Source organism: Panulirus ornatus, chromosome 1 (genome assembly GCF_036320965.1).
Source record: "Panulirus ornatus isolate Po-2019 chromosome 1, ASM3632096v1, whole genome shotgun sequence".
NCBI classification, from domain to species: Eukaryota; Metazoa; Arthropoda; class Malacostraca; order Decapoda; family Palinuridae; genus Panulirus; species Panulirus ornatus.
The window spans coordinates 34,668,032-34,686,848 of NC_092224.1; the positions used below are offsets into that span (position 1 = coordinate 34,668,032).

Below are 18,817 nucleotides of genomic sequence, written 5' to 3' on the forward strand. Positions count from 1 at the left end.
TGATTGGCTCTCATGTCACTGTGGGTGAGGAATTCCTCATGTTAAACCTGAAGATGTAGCTGTAACATTTTTGCTATTACCTTTTCCTTGTGTTTTGCATGGAATTTTCGTACTAAATTGGCTTTGAAGATAATTTTCATGATAGTATATGCTGTACATTTATGGAAGGGTTTAATTGGTGTACTGGACCAACTCCTGCAAATGTACCAAAACTAGTTTTTGATTATTTCATTTGTCTTTCTTGACCAACATATAGTATTTTTCTTGATATAAACTTCCTTATCATGCAAGAAACAGCAAACATTTCGAAGTAATAAACTTACTTGCCAGTGATAGACAAGCATATGGTGTGTGTGTGTGTTTGTGTGTCTGTGTGTGTGATTCTGCTGTATTTTTGGAGAATCATTCATCAGCATTTTGATTGAAAGGGAGGAATGCAGGGATGCTTAAGGAAGGAGATAGAAGGAAGGAAACAAGTGAGAAAAGGAAGAAGATAAAAGGAGAAGAATAAGAAAGGAAGGATAAAGGGAAATACTGATGATAGAGAATGATGTTAGTACAGTATTAACAGTGATGAGAATAATTATAATGATATTGCAGGAAATGGCAAATGTTAAAATCATAATAATAAGTGCTTGGTTCAGATCCTTTTGTTATGGTGAAATACATCTGTACTTCAAATCTTCTGTAAGTGATTTGTTTCACAGCTTCTTGCTCTTTCCTTTAGTTGATCTTCCTTTGCTAATTTTGAAGACTGTACTGTCTGTTGACACTGTTAGATTAATGCAGAAGTTTGAAAGATGTAGTTATGTTTCCTGTCCTTCATCTGTCTTCCAAAATGTACAGGTTTGTAACCTTTAATGCCTCTATGAATTTGCTGTAGGAAGAAATTTTGTTGCCATGTGTCAGAAATTTTGTATCAGATCTGTGTGTTTCTTCAGGTGGAGTGAGCAAACTGATGATGCATCCTCTAGGCTTGGTTTGTCATATACATCTACTGTACTCACATATTATCAGTGAACTGTTCCCACTATGATATTAATCAGGCATGTAATACACCCAACATCACTCACAGACAACCTCAACCCCTGCCCAGTATTAAAGTGAAAGCATTGATTTCCTTACAAATAAAAGTCACTTTACACTCTGAATTGATTTATCATTGTAGACCAAGTAAAAGCACTGCTGGTATGGCAGTTCTTGTCAGATAGTATGAAAATATCTTACTCTGAGTTACATGCTCTCTGTATGGGGACTTATTTTGGGTAACAATGTTGTAGCTTTAGATTGTGATAATGATTCTGAGATGAAAGATAAATTGCACTGTTTTCATAATTTTTTGCAGAATCAGTTACAACACAGAGGACATGAACATATACAAGTAACGCAGATCTTTATGAGTCCATATGAGAGGTATACTGCATACGTGGAGATGAAGCCAGCACCAGATGAAGAGAAGAAAAAGAAGGAAGAAGGGACTGAAGATCTTGAGCGGATTGATAGGGTATGTGTGTTAGTCATTTTTTCGTTCATTATTTATAACCTGAGAAGTTTTGTATTCCTTCAGTAGTGGCAGAAGGAAGTTGAAATGAACTTTTGGGCAAAATTTCATAAGTATAACATTTTGTAAGAAATCTGGGTATTGTCTTGTTTTTAACAGGCATAATTTTATGCTTCAAAATCAGCCATATATATGTGACATTTTCAGTTCAGCATAAAAGTTACACCATGTGATTTAGGTAAGTAGCCTGTTACCATGTAACTTAATGAATAATAGATGTATTCTTTTACTTAAAATTCACAATCCAAAATGTTTGGTGTACATAGAAAGAAGAAATAGATTTTTTTGCACTACATTGCCGTTTCCCACATTAGTGAGATGGCAATAGGAACAGAATGAAAGGCCTCATCTGCTCACCATTCTTGAGCTGTCATATGTAAGGCACCAAAACTAAAGCTCCCTATCCACTAGCAGGCCCCACCAATGTTTCCATGGTTTACCCCAACTGCATTACAAGCCCTGGTTCAGTTAGTTGACAGCAGATCGACCCCAGTATACCACATCCTTCCAATTCACTCTGTCTCAGGCACACCTCTCACCCTCCACTTCTGACACGGATATCCTCTTTGTCAACTTCTCACTCATTCTCCAGACCATTTCAGCATACCCTCTTCAGCTCTCTCAACCGTACTTTTTTTTATTACACCTCTCTATTACCTTTTCATCACTGATGTAATCTAGAGTTTACTTTCTTACACTCTATCACATACTCCCACCACTCCTGTTTCAGGAGTAGTGCTACTCCTTCCCTTGCTCTTGTCCTCTCACTAACCCCTGACATTACTCCCAAGACATTCCCAAACCACTCTTCCCCTTTACCCTTGAGCTTCGTTTCACTCAGAGCCAAAACATCCAGGTTCCTTTCCTCAAACATACTACCTATCTCTCCTTTTTTCTCATCTTGGTTACATCCACACACATTTAGACACCCCAATCAGCCTTCAAGGAGGATGAGCACTCCCCGTGTGACTCCCTCTTTTGTTTCCCCTTTTAGAAAGTTAAAATACAAGGAGGGGAGGGTTTCCAGCCCCCCACTCCCGTCCCCTTAGTCGCCTTCTACGACACGTGAGGAATGCGTGGGAAGTATTCTTTCTCCCCTATCCCCAGGGATACTATGAAAATCCTTACTAACCAATCAACATAGTCTCCCTTTTTTGTAATAAATTCAACTACAGTACCATCCATTCCAGCTGCCTTGCCACATTTCATCTTACATAAAACTTTCACCACCTCTACTGTCTTCACCAAACCATTTTCCGTGACTGTTTCACTTTGCATACCACCTCAACCCAAAAAAAAAACTACATCTGCCACCCTGTCATCAAATACATTCCTCAGTCTTTCATAATACTCAGTTCTTCTCCAAATAACTTTATCATTACCTGTTACCACTTTCCCTTATTCCCCTTTCTCTGATGACCCTATTTGTCATCTTGTGTTTTGCACGTTATTAACTTCTTTCCAAAGCATCATCTTATTCTCCCTAAAGTTTATGGGTACTTGCTTACCCCAACTCATTTACCCTCTTTTTCAACCTCTGTACCCTCTTCTTGACCTCCTACCATTTTCCTTTATATTTTATTTATTTATTATACTTTTGTTGCTGTCTCCCACGTTAGCGAGGTAGCGCAAGGAAACAGACGAAAGAATGGCCCAACCCACCCACATACACATGCTTATACATACACGTCCACACACACACATATACATACCTATACATCTCAACATATATATATACACACACAGACATATACATATATACTCATGTATATAATTCATACTGTCTGCCCTTATTCATTCCCGTCACCACCCGCCACTGCAAGGTAGCACTAGGAAAAGACACAAAGGCCACATTCATTCACACTCAGTCTCTAGCTGTCGTGTATAATGTACTAAAACCACAGCTCCCTTTACACATCCAGGTCCCACAAAACATTCCATGGTTTACCCCAAACGCTTCACATGCCCTGGTTCAGTCCAGTGACAGCACGTCGGCCCCAGTATACCACATCATTCCAGTTCACTCTATTCCTTGCACTCCTTTCACCGTCCTGCATGTCCAGGCCCTGATCATTCAAAATCTTTTTCTTTCCATCTTTCCACCTCCAATTTAGTCTCCCACTTCTCCTTGTTCCCTCCACCTCTGACACATATATCCTCTTTATCATTCCTCTTTCATTCTCTCTATGTGACCAAACCATTTCAAAACACCCTCTTCTGCTCTCTCAACCACACTCTTTTTATCACCACACATCTCTCTTACCCTTTCATTACTTACTTGATTAAACCACCTCACACCACATATTGTCCTCAAACATCTCATTTCCAGCACATCCACCCTCCTTCGCACAACTCTATCTATAACCCACGCCTCGCAACCATATAACATTGTTGGAACCACAATTCCTTCAAACATACCCATTTTTGCTTTCAAAGATAACATTCTCGACTTCCACACATTTTTCAACACTCCCAGAACTTTCGCCCCTTCTCCCACCCTGTGATTCACTTCCACTTCCATGGTTCCATCCACTGCCAAATCCACTCCCAGATATCTAAAACTCTTCACTTCCTCCAGTTTTTCTCCATTCAAACTTACCTCCCAGTTGACTTGTCCCTCAACCCTACTGTACCAAATAACCTTGCTCTTGTTCACATTTACTCTCAGCTTTCTTCTTTCACACACTTTACCAAACTCAGTCACCAGCATTTGCAGTTTCTCACCCGAATCAGCCACCAGCGCTGTATCATCAGCAAAGAACAACTGACTCACTTCCCAAGCTCTCTCATCCACAACAGACTGCATACTTGCCCCTCTTTCCAAAACTCTTGCATTCACCTCCCTAACAACCCATCCATAAACCAATTAAACAACCATGGAGACATCATGCACCCCTGCTGCAAACCAACATTCCCTGAGAACCAATCACTTTCCTCTCTTCCTACATGTACATATGCCTTACATCCTCGATAAAAACTTTTCACTGCTTCTAACAACTTGCTTCCCACACCATATATTCGTAATACCTTCCACAGAGCATCTCTATCAACTCTGTATCATATGCCTTCTCCAGATCCATAAATGCTACATACAAATCCATTTGCTTTTCTAAGTATTTCTCACATACATTCTTCAAATTATTTGCACCTCTTTCATGTCTATGCCACCCAAATGCCTCTCTTTTCTCTTTCACTTGCAACTTTACTTTTTCATCCTACTACTTTTTACCCTTTCTAATCTGCCCACCACACACCTTTCACATGCCACATGTATTTCTCACACATGCCAGCACTGCTTTCTTAAATACCTCCCATTCCTTACTCGCTTCTGTTTATTCATGTACTCTCACCTTTTGCCATTTTACATTCAGTCTCTCCTGGTATTTTATCACACAAGTCTCTTTTCCAAGCTTGCTTACTCTCACAGCTCTTTTTTCACTGACATTGTTTCCTCTTTTCCTAAACCCTCTACAGATCTTCACCTTTGCCTCCACAAGATAATGATCAGACATTCCACGAGCTGCCCCTCTCAGTACATTGTGTCCAGAAGTCTCTTTCAGATGCTTATCCATTTATATATAATCCAATAATGCTCATGAACCATCTCTCCTTTTCACATACATATACTTGCGTATGCCTCTATTTTTAAACCAGGTATTCCCGATCACCATCCCTATTTCAGCACACAGCTCCTCAGGCTGTTCACCATTTCCATTCATGATACTGAATACCCCTTGTTCCCAAGTATACCTTCAGCTGCCTCATTACTTACCTTCTTATTGAAATCATCCCTCACTAACACCCTGTCTTTTACAACAAAACTGCTGACACTCACTCAGCGGCTACATAATACACTTGCCTCTCATTATCTTTCTTCTCACAGCCATGTGCATAAGCATAAAAAACCAGCCAGTTATTGCTGCCCATTTTCATTTTTCCCTGCACCAGTCAAGAATTTACATCCTTACACTCATTCACACTCCCACAACTCCTACTTCATGAGTAGTGGTACTCCTTCCCCTTTACACTTGAGTTTTGTTTCACTCATCCAGAACATCCAGCTTTCTTTCCTCAAACATACTTCCTATCTCTCCTCTCTTCTTATCATGTTTACATCTATACACATTGACACAGATTAGATGAATCAAGTCTTAAGCAACTTGTTAGATGAAGATTATCAAAGCTTTTGATCATTTTTTAATACTTATGTTAGATCACCTCTTAACTTTCTCTTTTCTAAGCTAAATAGATTCAAGTTGTTTAATCTCATCTCAAAGGATTTGTTTCCCAGTCAGAGAATCATCTTGTTAGCTCAGGGCTGTAGTCTGTACGTTCTGTCTTCGTCTTTTTTAGGTAGGGAAACCAATACTGAACACAGTATTCAAGATGTGGACGATTACCCTGGACATAGATTTGAAGGCTCTGCTTATTCAACCAAGAATTTCGTTTGCTCTTTTCATTGCTTCTATGCACTGCTTACTAGGTCACCAGAGATTATTACACCCAAGTCTTTTTCCTCATTTACCTTTTGTAATTCAACAGAATTCATTCTGTAGCTTGCCTTTTTGTTTCACTACCAATATGTAAAACTTTGCACTTATAGATATAAAAATTCATTTGCCACTTATGAGCCCAGTTCATCAGTTTGTGTATGTCAGTCTGAAGCTTAGGCATTCAAGTTCATTTGTATATATATTTTCCAGCTTTGTATCGTCAACAGATTTTGATATCTTACAATGCAGCCCATTGTCATTATCAGTGATATATATGAGAGAGAGAATTGGTCCCAAGATTGATACTTGTGGGACTTGACCATTAATCACTACTATTTATTTTTCAGCTAGTTAACCAGTTTCCTATCCAATGAAGTACAACCTCATCAAAGAGTGACTTAAATTTTGCTAGTAATCTTTGATGTGGAACCTTATTGAAAGCTCTGAAAGTCCAGATAGATAACATCATCTGCTTTACTTTCATCTTACATGTTGATTGTATCATAAAAGAAATCAAGCAGATTTGTCAGGCATGAGTGACTTCATCAAAAACCATGCTGAGAATCATTTATTAAGAGGTGGACTTTTAATGGTTTACAATTCTGTCTTGAATAATGGTTTCCATAAGTTTTCCAAATACAGACTTTAAGCTAATACGATGTTAATTTCTAGGCAGCAACTTATTAGTTTTTTTTTAATGTCAGTGTTATATTGGCAAACTTCCATTCATATGGAACTTTTCCTGTAGCAAGTGACTTATTCAGAAGAGCTGTCAAGGGCTTCACTATCTCATTTTTCATCTCTTTCATTGTTCTTGGATAAACTTATAAGGACCTGCTTTATATTTATTTTCATTCTGTTTATTGCTGAAAGTATGCCCTCAGCTTTTCAGTCAATTTGTCTCTGTCATTTTGAAGCTGTAGGCATTCAAGTTCATTTGTAGATTTATTTTCCATCTTTATATCGTCGACAAATTTTGATACCTTACAATACAGCCCATGGGTTGTATCTTCAATCGTAAATACAGATGCAAAAAAAGTCATTTAATATTTTTGCCATGGCTTCGCTGTCTTAAGTCGTCACCGTTTTCTGTAATTAATGGACCTGTTTACTTGGTAAAGACTCCCTGGCTTCTAATATAACTGCAAAACTCCTTAGTTTTTTCTATTTTGAGTAATGAATGCTTCATAATGTTTACTTTTTTTGTATAACTCTGTTACTTTCTCTATGCAGATTTACATACATTACTCTCATGTTTGTTATTAGATTCTCTGAGTTCCTTATGAGCTACTTTGTCAAACAACAGGCATTTTTTATTTCATCATTCCACCAGCTTGGCTTTGTTTTACAAATAGACCATGTAACTACCAGAGTTATGTGGAACATGATAAGCTTCTTAGGGAAGCACACTTCTCGTTATCAAGTCAGCTGAAATACACAGATGTATATACATAAAGTTTCCGAACCAAAGCTTACACTGAGTTCAGCAAACATGTTATATTGTTGTCTGCCACTTTTGCCAGTAAGCTAGACGTTACTTTACAATAGCAGATTAGTTTTCCAATTTACCTTATTAATTTCATACTTTGTATTTCAGGTTAAGGAGCACTTCTTTTCACTAACACAGAATACCCCAAACAATTCAGAAGAATCTAATAGTGTGGTAAGGAAGGATAATGTAGAAGGAGATTTGACAGTTACTGCTGAGCCAGTCCTGAAGTTTAGTGAGAAACATTCTCCACATCACGTAAAGTCAAAAATCTTACATTCTGAACAAGAATCAAGTACAGCAGAAAAAAAAAAGAAAAGAGGCCCTCATAGACCAATGATTTTAAGTGAGGAGGTAAGCAGTTTCTGAAATATTTTGTTAAGTACCTTTTCTGCAGGTTCAGGCCTGCCTAACATATTTGTTTTCTGACATTAATGTAATGAAATTGGTTTCCTTGAAATAAACAGTTTAGCTGTTTCCCACACATAGGCTGGATGATATATACATACGCAGATGATTTTCTAGATGCTTATATCACCATGTATTTCTTGCAGTTCATGTGTTTAAAACCCAGCATTCAAAACTAGTTGGAATGTTTTTTTATTTTGGATTAGGTATTGTTTACAGGCTTATCACTTTGCTTCCCTAATAATTATCATAACATACCACATCAGATTCCTGAAATGAAGAAAAAGTCATTGAAAAGAAGATCAGAAGAAGAGAATAAGGAATCATTAAAGATGAAACGAGTTGATCAGGTAAAGGAAACAGAGAAGGATGCTGAAATGGAAGAAGGAGAGTTATCAAATGATTCATCAGCACCCAGTGAAAATAAGGGTGATGGACTAACATCTAAGAAAAGTTTTGATTATGCATCTGCAGATTACACTATATTCCAGAAGGCAAAAGAGAAAGTGGAAAGAAATAAACAGCATATCAAGGAGAGATTCAGAGGGAAGGTATGTGATTAGTTGTTAATATTTGTCTGTGTTTTTTTGTGAATTATTTTGGTTAGCTTTCAGTAGTGGACCTGGAGTGCTTTTGGTACTTCCTATGAATGGATGTGGCAGCAGATTAAACCATATTGATGAAATGAGTCACAGGGAAGGAAATGGAGTAGATATCCTGGGTTTGGAAGGCAAGGTCATTGTCTGTTAGAGATGGGTATATTTGATGATATAGTAGTTCTGGTAGTATTATGTGGATGTAAGACTTGGGCCTTGAATGTATAAGAAAGAAAGATTGTGGATGTTTTGGAAATGGCACATGTGATGATGATTTGTGGTGTGAAATGGGTTGATCATGTATTAAATGATGGAGTAAAAGTGAGATGTGGCAGCAAATGTAGTTTAACTGAGAGGGCTGACCAGAATGTTCAGAAATGGTTCAAACACAGGGCGAGAATGAGTGAAAAAAAAGACTGGCTAAGAGGATCCACAAGTCAGAAATGGAGGGAAGAAGGAGAAAGGTTAGACCAAAAATCAGATGGAATGAAGGAGGCTTTGTGGTATCAAAGTTTAATCATTTAGGTGAGAGTTGTAGGTGTTATGAAATAATTGAATCGATGTGAGACACAAGTAGTGATGCATCTGAAGGAGTCAAGGTACACCATGCAATAATGTGTGGAGCTTATTTGTGATTGGTCGGCTTTGGTTTCAATACACTGTAAATTACAAAGAGTGGATCTCTGTAACTGAGGAATTTGTTTGTTTGCTCCTGTTGTTGCCTAGTTAAGGAAAAAGAAGCAATTAGGTATAAAAATTACTATTTTATTCTTATTCATTTTAATGACATAATTTGAGAATATGGATTACAGTGTACTTAGTGAAGAGGAACAACGCAGTGGAATCATGATTTTAGAAAGTTGAAAGACCAGAAGAAATTGAGCTTAGAAGAGATGCTAAATATTCTAGAAAAAATTGGTTTTGAATGGAGAGCAAAGAGTATTAAATACTGAGTCATAAATATATATCTATGTGTTATCATTGGTGATGTTCCCATCTCCTTGGGTGGATGAAGTGTATATGTGCCTCTTTTAGGGGATCTGATTTGGCAAAATTACGATCCCTAACTTTAAACGCCTTAAGAGCATGAATGCTTAATTCCCTAGAGTTAGACTTCTTCCTTGCTACCCAAAAATTTTGAATGAAAAAGAAACAAAATGACCTGTGAATAAAAGGAGAGCAAATGAGGATCGTGCATGAAGGATTGATAACAAGTTGTTAAGGAAGTAGAAGCATGGTCAGTGTGAAAAGCGAGAAGCTGGAAAGATTAATTATGACAGGATAAAGCTTGCAAGGGATGTAGAGGGCATTTAAAGAACTGATTTCAGAAGATGGTAAGAGAGCCATGGATATTGCCATTTTAAGATTGGAGGTAAGAAAATTGCCAAATCGAGAAGGGAGGTGAAGGTATCGTGAAAGAGGTGAGAAGAATGGTGAGGCATAAAGAAATGGAAAACTTTTGAGTGTTGATGAAATGATGGTTGCAATGAAGAGTGGATGTGAAGCTGGTGTTTAAGGATTTGAAAAGTGTGTATGGCACCTTGGAAAAATGGTATGCACGAGATGACTTTACAAATACATTGGATCATGGTAAGGTGTCTAAGAATTGGCAGAATGCATGGGTAGTGCCATTGCATAAAGGCAAGTGGGAACAAATGTGAGTTCAAACTACTAAGGTATAAGTCTGTTGAGTGTAGCTGGTAAGTTGTTTGGGAGAGCAGCAAAATTGAGAGGGTGGAATTGTGTACTGAACATCAGATTGGGAAAGAACTGTGGTTTTAGAAGTGGTAGAGGATGTGTGGGTCAGGTGCTTGCTGATGGATTTGTATATGGCATTTATGGATCTGGATAAAGCATATGATAGGGTTGATAGAGCTGCTTTGTTGAAAGTCTTAAAGGTATGTGGCATGGGAGGAAAACTGCTAGAAGTGAGAAGTTTGTATCAAGGGTGTAAGGCATGTGTACTAGTAGGAAAAGAGAAGAATGAGTGGTTCCAAGTGAAGGTTAGTTTGCACCAGGGGGTGTGTAGTGTCACCATGGCTGTTTAATTTGTTTATAGATGAGGTAGTGAGGGAGGTAAATATGAAAATCTTGGAGAGTGGGGCAAGTATGCAGTCCGCAGGGGATGCGAAGGGCCGTGGAAGCAAGTCATTTGTTGTTTGCTGATTCTAGAGAGAAACTGCAAATGTTGGTGATGGAGTTTGGAAGTGTGTGATAATAGAAAATTGAGGGTAAATATAAATGAAAGCAAAGTTATTAGGTTTATCAGGGTTAAGGGACAGGTTAGTTGGAGTTTAGGTTTGAAGTGAGAAAATAGAAAGTTAAATGTTTTAGATACCTGGAAGTGGACACATCCATGAATGGAACCATGGAAACAGGATTGAGTCATAGATTGGGTGAGGGGGCAAAAGTTCTGGGATCACTGATGAATATTTAGAAAGGGAGGGCAAAAATGGGTATGTTTGAGGGTATAGCAATCCCAACAAGATTATATAGATACAAGGCGTGGGCTATAGATGAGGATGTGCTGAGGAGAGTGGATGGGTTGGAAATGGAACGTTTGACAACAGTATATAGTGTGAGATGGTTTGACCAAGTAAGTAATGAGAGATTAAGAGTTTTTTTACTTGATCTCTGTTTCCCGTGTTAGCAAGGTCGTGCTAACATGGTAAGCAGCAATCAGGTATGGAAAAAAGTAGAAGTTGTAAAAATGATTTCACGAACTAGAAAGGAACAAGTTTAGCATTGTTTGCATGGTATATAATCTTTTATGTAAAGGTAGTGCAAGTTATTGTGCAAGTAGAAAGGGAGGAGGATGAGTGGTTCCCAATGAAGTTGGGTCTTTGTCAAGAATGTTTCATGTCTCTGTGGCTGCTTAATCTGTTCATAGATAGGGTGGTGAGGGAGATGAATGCAAGGGTCTTAGAGTTAGTAGCAGGTTTATGATATGCTGTGCATTGGTGGGGGTGGGGGGAGGCAAATCAGTTACTGTTTGCAGATGACATAGTGTTCTGTTTCGATGCGTAGTTTGTTAATGCACCAATATATTAGTGCAAAATATATACAGAGAGCAGCAAATGAAACCAATACAGTGACCAATAATGAGTTTAGAGCATGTTTAATAGGCAGGGCAGAAGAAGGTGTGCTTACACCTTAAGCTGTGACTGTGAACTGTCTCACCTAGCTATGGAGGGTTACAATGTAAACCAAGGGTTTCATTCGAAAACACTCGACTAACACATTTCATTTGTGTCTTTCACCCATGCTTATGTATTCAACTCTTGTTCGACTCTTGGCCTCAGTAGTTGCAAAACTCATTCATACTGAACGATGGTTAACACTGTAGCTTAACAATCACACACCTTCTCCAAGACATTTGTAGCTAACGACTTAATGTCTCACCTAACAACTAGGCTTCATTGCTGTAGGTGTGAGAGTCCAATCGCATTTTTAGCTGCTGCGGAAGCTTCCTTTGGCAGCCATTACATTGAGGCAGAGGCTGTGGGCTGGGAGGGTCTTGTTTATCTGCATGTGGAGACATCCTGTTGTGATGTTGTCTCAGGCATTAGTGGATAGTATGGTTTAAGGAATTTCCTGTTCCTCTATAGAGTGTGGCCACTGCCAATCCTCTCGAGGTAGTCTCATTGACGTCCTATCCCCTGGATAACACCAACTCACTATCACTGGCCATTCACATGGTTTTGCACATCAGCGTACACACCGACGTGTAGTGGAGGAAGTCATTTAGTTGTAGAGTCATGCCAAAGTTTCACTTGCTTCCTGAGGCATTTTGGTTTAGAATTACATTCATCTGCTGCTCATTGCTACTCAGGAGCAAATGAGTGATGGTGTACCAGAACCGAAGACCTCATGGGATGGCTGAACAGGATGAGTTGACGACCTTCCCTCAGCATGGGGCATGTTCCTGAATTCCACAATCTTCTGGCTAACTCATCTTTGGCTACATATCCTTTCTTCGTTGTTGTAACGATAAGTTTTTTCATTGACTTAACAGCTGCTTCTACATGTCCATTGATGCGTTGGTTGTGTGCTAAAGACACCTGATGCTCCACCCCCAGCAAGCCAGGAATCGCTGTACTGTTAAAGATGTGAACTGCAGATCACCATCATTCTGTAAATGACAGGAACTTCTCTGTGAGCATAAACAGCACAGAACCAGGACAAGATGATCCATTGATGCTGGTCGAGGACGTGCAGAAACATGTGGTCATCCGGAGACATCCGAACAATATACACCAACTATGTAAGACTAGCTACATAAAAGTCCGCTGAGACATTTGGACACTTTTTTGGGCTGTTGTCTTCCCACCAGAGTGGTTCGTTCTACTGACTGGGGTGGAGGGTCCAGCACTGAGAGCACCGAGGGATCATATTCTTGATGTCCAAGTCAATAGTGGGCCATTAGGTGTTCTGTCACACCTGTTCCGTGCATTCCATCCCCTGAAGAGAGTCATGTAGGCGCTCTAGTGTTTCCTGACGAAGACTATGAGGTATTCGTAACCTGCATCCGTACATGAGATTGTTGTCTATTGCAAGCAGACTGCACACTGGCCAGAATGCTCCCAGGTGAGGTTCAAGTTCATGTCGGTTGTCTAGGAAACCACCAAGTATGACATCCTTCAAAGTGATGTATGTATTCAGCATCGTGTTTCACATTGGCATGAACCTTCTCTAAGGTTTGGTCCTTAAGAGGTGCCAGACAGTTGCTCTCTTCACCAACAGTATGGAGAGCGGAGACAATGGCAGTGTGAAAAAAAATCCTTTCTGTTGTTATCTGCTGCATCATCCTGATTGACTGGATCTTGTACCGGCGCTTGACAGCACATCAGGAGCACAATGAGAAGAGCCCTATTGCCAACGTGATGTAAAGGAGTGTATGCAAAGCTTCTTCCTCATGTTCTGCAATCTAGGATTCTCTATCTCGCCAAGTAGCATGCTGTTGAGGATGGCTCAAAATGAGGTAAACCTGTCAGGTAAGTCCTGCTTCTCCTCATAGCCCAGAGAACAGCAGCTATCTCCAGTTTGATAACTGCATATTGTGACTCCGTATCGGTTAAGAATCTGGAGCTGCACTGCAATAGTTTGCACATTCCATATGTTTCTGAAAAAGGAGGAATCCAAATCCATGTATTCTCAATGCATCCACCAGCAGCATCCTGAGTAATTAAGGATCAAAGAATCCAGGGATGGGTGGTGTAGTGAAACACTGTTTAACCTTTTCAGATGCCTCCTCATGATGCAATAACCAGCGCCACTTGCTCTTGTGTTGTAGGAGATCTCCAAGAGGTTTTGCAGCATCCGATATTGCAGAAGAGAATCTACCTAACTGATTGGTAAGGCTCATGAACAATCGAAGATCCATGATATTTTGCGGCCTTAGAAAGTCCGCGATCACTTTCACCTTCCATGTGTCAGTGGTGTATCCCAAAGAGGAAGTGGAATAGCTGCAGAATTCGACTTTGTTTTCAGCGAACATGAACTTCTCAGAGTGTAACGTGTTGCCATATCGATTGCAACGTCACTGAGCGAGCTGATCTTTGTACACCATGTCATAGGCTACAATGTCGTCCTCGGTCTTGTTGGTCTATAGGGTATCTCCAAGGGCCTGGTCACCACGTCCACTATGCTCGTCACCAGACGAAACCAGCCCCATGACTGTATGTTTGAACTTGTAGCAGCCCTTCAGTGTTATAAAACATGTCAAGTCCTGTTCATCTTCTACAATCCCATTTTAGCGTCGAAGGAGGTGAACCTTTTAGCACCTGATCCAATGGAAGTGACTGCATCACATGGTGATCGCACAGGGCATAGCAGCCTTCGGACATAGCAGTTGAGATGGGTGGGGTTAATGCATAATCTTACTCTTGATGGCTTATTAGGGACTGGAACGATTGGATGACACCACGCCATTGGGTAGGCCACCATCTCCATTATGTCTTTGGTGAGCAGATCATCTGGCTGCTGCTTGATTTCTGCATGCCAGCTGTATGGGATCATGCAGGGAGCCATGGCTGCAAGTGGACAAACATCATCAGTCAGTTCAATTTGCATGGGACCCCCATCCATTTCCCTCAGCATTGTTGAAGTCCTAAAGACCCTTGGGAAGGCTTCCATTATAGCAGTGGCTTGTTCTGCACATTGAGGTGGTGTTGAGTCACATGCATGTAGCCAACTAGGCAACTCCACCGCTGAGGCAGGTTTGAATTTGCACGAGAAAATTTTCTAGGAGAATTTCAAGCGCGATAGAGTCATACCAATTGAGTAAGGCCTCCATTACTTTTTTCACAACAGACACTACTTGGTTTGCCTGCTTCCCAGCTCTAGGTTTGATGAGAAGGTCCCAAAGCAGGTGAGAGGGCAGTGTCCCGCAGCATAAAGACCCTCACTGTCAGCAATCTTGCTGTGTCGAGCGCAATTACCGTCGTCTCAGCCCCAGAATCGGGCTTTCATGGGATAGTGTCGCATCCAGCTGGGTGTGTGACCATTACTGCTACCCACAGTGCTGGTCGTGCTGTCACTCTGTTGGCATACACCCCTGCCAAAAGCTGGGAAACGGTTCTACCATCCCACCTAGTGCTGGAGTTTCATTTCTGGAACTGCTTCAGAGAGCCCTTAGAAGATTCACTTTGCAAATTCCCTGCTGTTTTCTCCTTTGTGCGGCAATTTAAGCAGGCCTTGCCGATTGCTTGACATCCTTGTTTATCTGCACAACAGTTTTTTTCACATCGAAAGCATGCACTGGGTTTCACCTTAATTGGTTTCTGTGTTTTCTTATAGTTTAACAGTCTCTTAACTGAATGGAATGGTGAGCCTTTTATCTGCACTACACTGGTTTGCACTTTCCAACGTTCTGCATATATCTATCACACTTTGCACTGTAAGTTCCTTGATTTCTAGCATGCGTTTCAATACCACCTCGTCACTTGTGTCACAGAAGTTGGCAGTTTTCTTCTGCACAAAAGAAACCATCAAAACTCTCCTGCTTCTGGCACTCGAGAGTAAAAGTCCCTTCAATCCACGATGACGTTGCTCTTGACTCCGAATGTACTCCTTCATAGTGTTGAGGGTGGATTCCAAATCTGCGTTGTCAGGTACACTGATGCCATAGCACAGGATCCATGTCCACTTATCATCTAAGACGGACATGAGTGTCACCCTCTGCTCAACCTGAGGTAAGAAGGATAATTTAGTAAGAGTAACATTCCCCTTAAACTTGTAGTGCCATGGATCAAACTGATGATGCCAGGTGTGGAGTTGCAGTGATAGTTACAGGAAACTTAACTGGACAGGCAGCATTATTGCTGGTCATGGCGCCACTGCTTCTAGCATCGCTGCTCGTTGTCAGTGTGCTGGGATTCGTCGGTGCTTGCTGCATTACCACGCACTCCAGTAGCTGGCTCATGCATTCTTCCTGGCATTTAGACTCCTCTTGAGGTTTTTCTGCTGCCTCAGCTTGCCGTACCATGAGCGAGGTCAACAACTTGAGTTGCTTCTCCATCTTGAAAGAGTGAGCCATGTAGTAGAGCAATCCTGTTCACTGCACCAGGTTCTGTTTCAGTCCATAATTTGCTTATTTTCAGGCTCAGGAAAACACAGCTTCCAGATGCAATAAATTGGTGCAAAATATATACAAAGTGTGGCAAATGAAACCAATAGTGTCCAATAATGAATCTAGAGCATGCTTAAGAAGTAGGGTGGAGGAAAGTGTTCACACCCCCTAGCTCTATCTGTGAACTGCCTCACCTAGCCATGGAGGGTTACAATGTAAACCTAGGGGTTCATTTGAACACACTTGACTAACATGCTTCGTTCATCTCCTTCACTCACGCTAATGTATTCGACTCTCGTTCCATTCTTGGCCTCATAGTTGCAAAACTCATTCACACTGAACAATATTTAACACTCATGCTTAACAATCACACACAGCTTTGGTGGTAAACTTGAGAAAAACTCCTGAAACTGCCAATATAGTTTGGGAGAGTGTGAGAAAGGAAGAAGTTGAGTGATGTGATCAAAAGCAAGGTAATGAGGTGCTGCACAGGGCTGAGACAGCATAGTTTAAATATAAGATTGAAGTGCAGGGACTTGAAGGACGAGGAGTGCTTTAGGTACCTGGGAGTGGATTTGGCAGCACATGAAACTATGGGGGCTGAAGTTAATCATAATGTGGGAGAGGGGCTAAGGTCCAATGTGCACTAGGGAGTGTGTGAGATGAGAGGTCAGTTTTTGTTAGGGCAAAAATGGCTTTAATTGAAGATAGAGTAAACCCTCATGGTGTTGAATGGATGTGATGCTTGGGCCATGAATGCAAAAGAATGGAAGATAGTGGAAATGTTGGAATTGGATTGCCTGAGGATGATATATGGTGTGAGGTGTATTGTAAGAGATAGATATATTAGTAAGTGGAATATGGTTGACAGCTAAGCCAGTTAGGAGCAAAGGAAAGTAAGAAGACTGAGATGGAAGGATTAAGTGAATGAGGCTTTAAGTGGTCCGGGTCTGAATATTTAGGAGAGTGAGAGACATGCATAGGATAAATCAAATTGTAGGATGCATGGAGTGGCATGCTGTCAGTGGGTTAAGCCAGGGGATAGAAAGTGGGCAAGGGAGACCTATGAATCATGAGTGGGGCTTGGTTGTGGATGTAGGGCTCTGGTTTCTGTATTGTATGTGCCAGTCAGAGGTTGTATGTGAGCAGGTTAGGCCATTTTGTTTGTTCTTGGCTCTTCTACACTAAAGTGGGAAATGGTAAACAAATGTGAAAAAGGTATTATAGGCAGTAGCTGATAAATAGGCAACATCTACGGAGGTACTACTTTTTGATAGTGCTAGCATTAGTGCTGTGCAGTCATGTTGGTTGGTTCCAGAACATCTTAAAAGTGATTATTGGTTAATCTTATCATTCACTATTTTCATATTCTTTAAATAAAGATCTTTGATCTAAAATTATAGGTGATACTCCTTTTTGCTGCAGAGTCAGAGAGGACGAAGTGGAAAGAGTAGCATGAAGAGCTTCTCTTGGGGTGGCAGTACGAGTCGAAGAGGTCATCGATAACTAAAAGGTCTTTTGAACATTTATTGAGTGTTTGAGTAGGTATCCATGTTTAAATGTATGTTGTTCTGGCATTGTGTGAAACAAAAAGTGACAGATTTTTATCACAAGGCTTTAGGGAATTACAAATGCTATTTTTGAATAATATGTTTATAAAAAGTTAGGTTTTTAAAAGTGAACTAAAAAGGAAACTATAGGTTTTTAAAAGTGAATTAAAAAGGAAACTATAATAGACTTTAGTTTCATCTCATAATGTTATACAAGTTACTGTAGTTAATGCTCAAGAAGTTAGAGTGATATGATTGACAAAATGGTTTTACTTTTGTATAATGGATATTCTTACAAATACTGCACAGTAAGGGATAATTTCATACCCATGCCTCATTTTAAAAGGTTTCTTATGATTTTTTTCCCATTTCTTCTGGTTATCATTCTTTCATTTATTCTTCTTTATCATTTGTGCCTCCAAACGTTTCTTCATTTGATTGCCAAATTTTACATGCTGATGCATTTTTGATGATAATATGCAAAATCATCCAAAAATGGCTACATATTTAAGAATGGAGACATATTGGTTATGACCTTTTGTATAAAGTCGGTTGAACCCCAGTTTCAGCCCTTGTTACAAGTATTTGGTTGGGGCCCTTTGTCTAGTTTATTCACGTAACTGTCTAGATAAAAGAGTAGACATGTTTTTGTTAACCAATAACAGTTTCTAGTACAAAAATCAGAACTGGGATTGGATTGTAATTCTCATTCTTTTTTGTGTTAATATTACATTAATTGTAACAATGGATGTGAGTGGATGTGGCCTTTCTTCTTCTGTTGCAGGCGCTACCTCGCAGATGTTGGAAATGTCGATCAAGTATGAAAAAAATTGTAATGGTGTTAAGCAGCAGCTTCACATCACTTGAAGCTTGAATTTTTATCTCCATACTTGATCGCCATTTTCCATGTTAGAGGTAATGCCAGAAACTGATGAAGAAAGACTGATTCCACACACATTCATTATCTACCTGTTGTGTGAAGTGCACTGAAACTACAGCTCCCTATCCACAACCAGGCTGCCCACAGATCTTTCTTTGATTTACCCAGGACACTTCACATGCCTTGGTTCATTCCATTGACAGCATATCGACCCTAGTATACTTCATTGTTCCATTTCATCCTGTCATGTGCACGCCTTTCACCCTCCTT

At 40.0% G+C, this 18,817-nt stretch overlaps 1 protein-coding gene across 3 annotated transcripts in view; it reads left to right on the forward strand.

Annotated features, from left to right (window-relative positions):
- The window catches only part of Rrp6 (exosome component Rrp6), a 65,457-nt gene that overhangs the window by 38,012 nt on the left and 8,628 nt on the right, over positions 1-18,817 (forward strand). For 2 of the 3 annotated variants that reach the window (XM_071661056.1, XM_071661131.1), the window contains exons 13-16: positions 1,346-1,504; positions 7,652-7,897; positions 8,218-8,502; positions 17,543-17,658. In XM_071661056.1, coding sequence (XP_071517157.1) covers positions 1,346-1,504; positions 7,652-7,897; positions 8,218-8,502; positions 17,543-17,623 — 771 coding nt within the window. In that variant the 3' untranslated portion in view covers positions 17,624-17,658. Of the gene's footprint in view, positions 1-1,345; positions 1,505-7,651; positions 7,898-8,217; positions 8,503-17,542; positions 18,486-18,817 lie in introns of those variants that run through there. The other variant, XM_071660991.1, reaches the window with a different exon arrangement.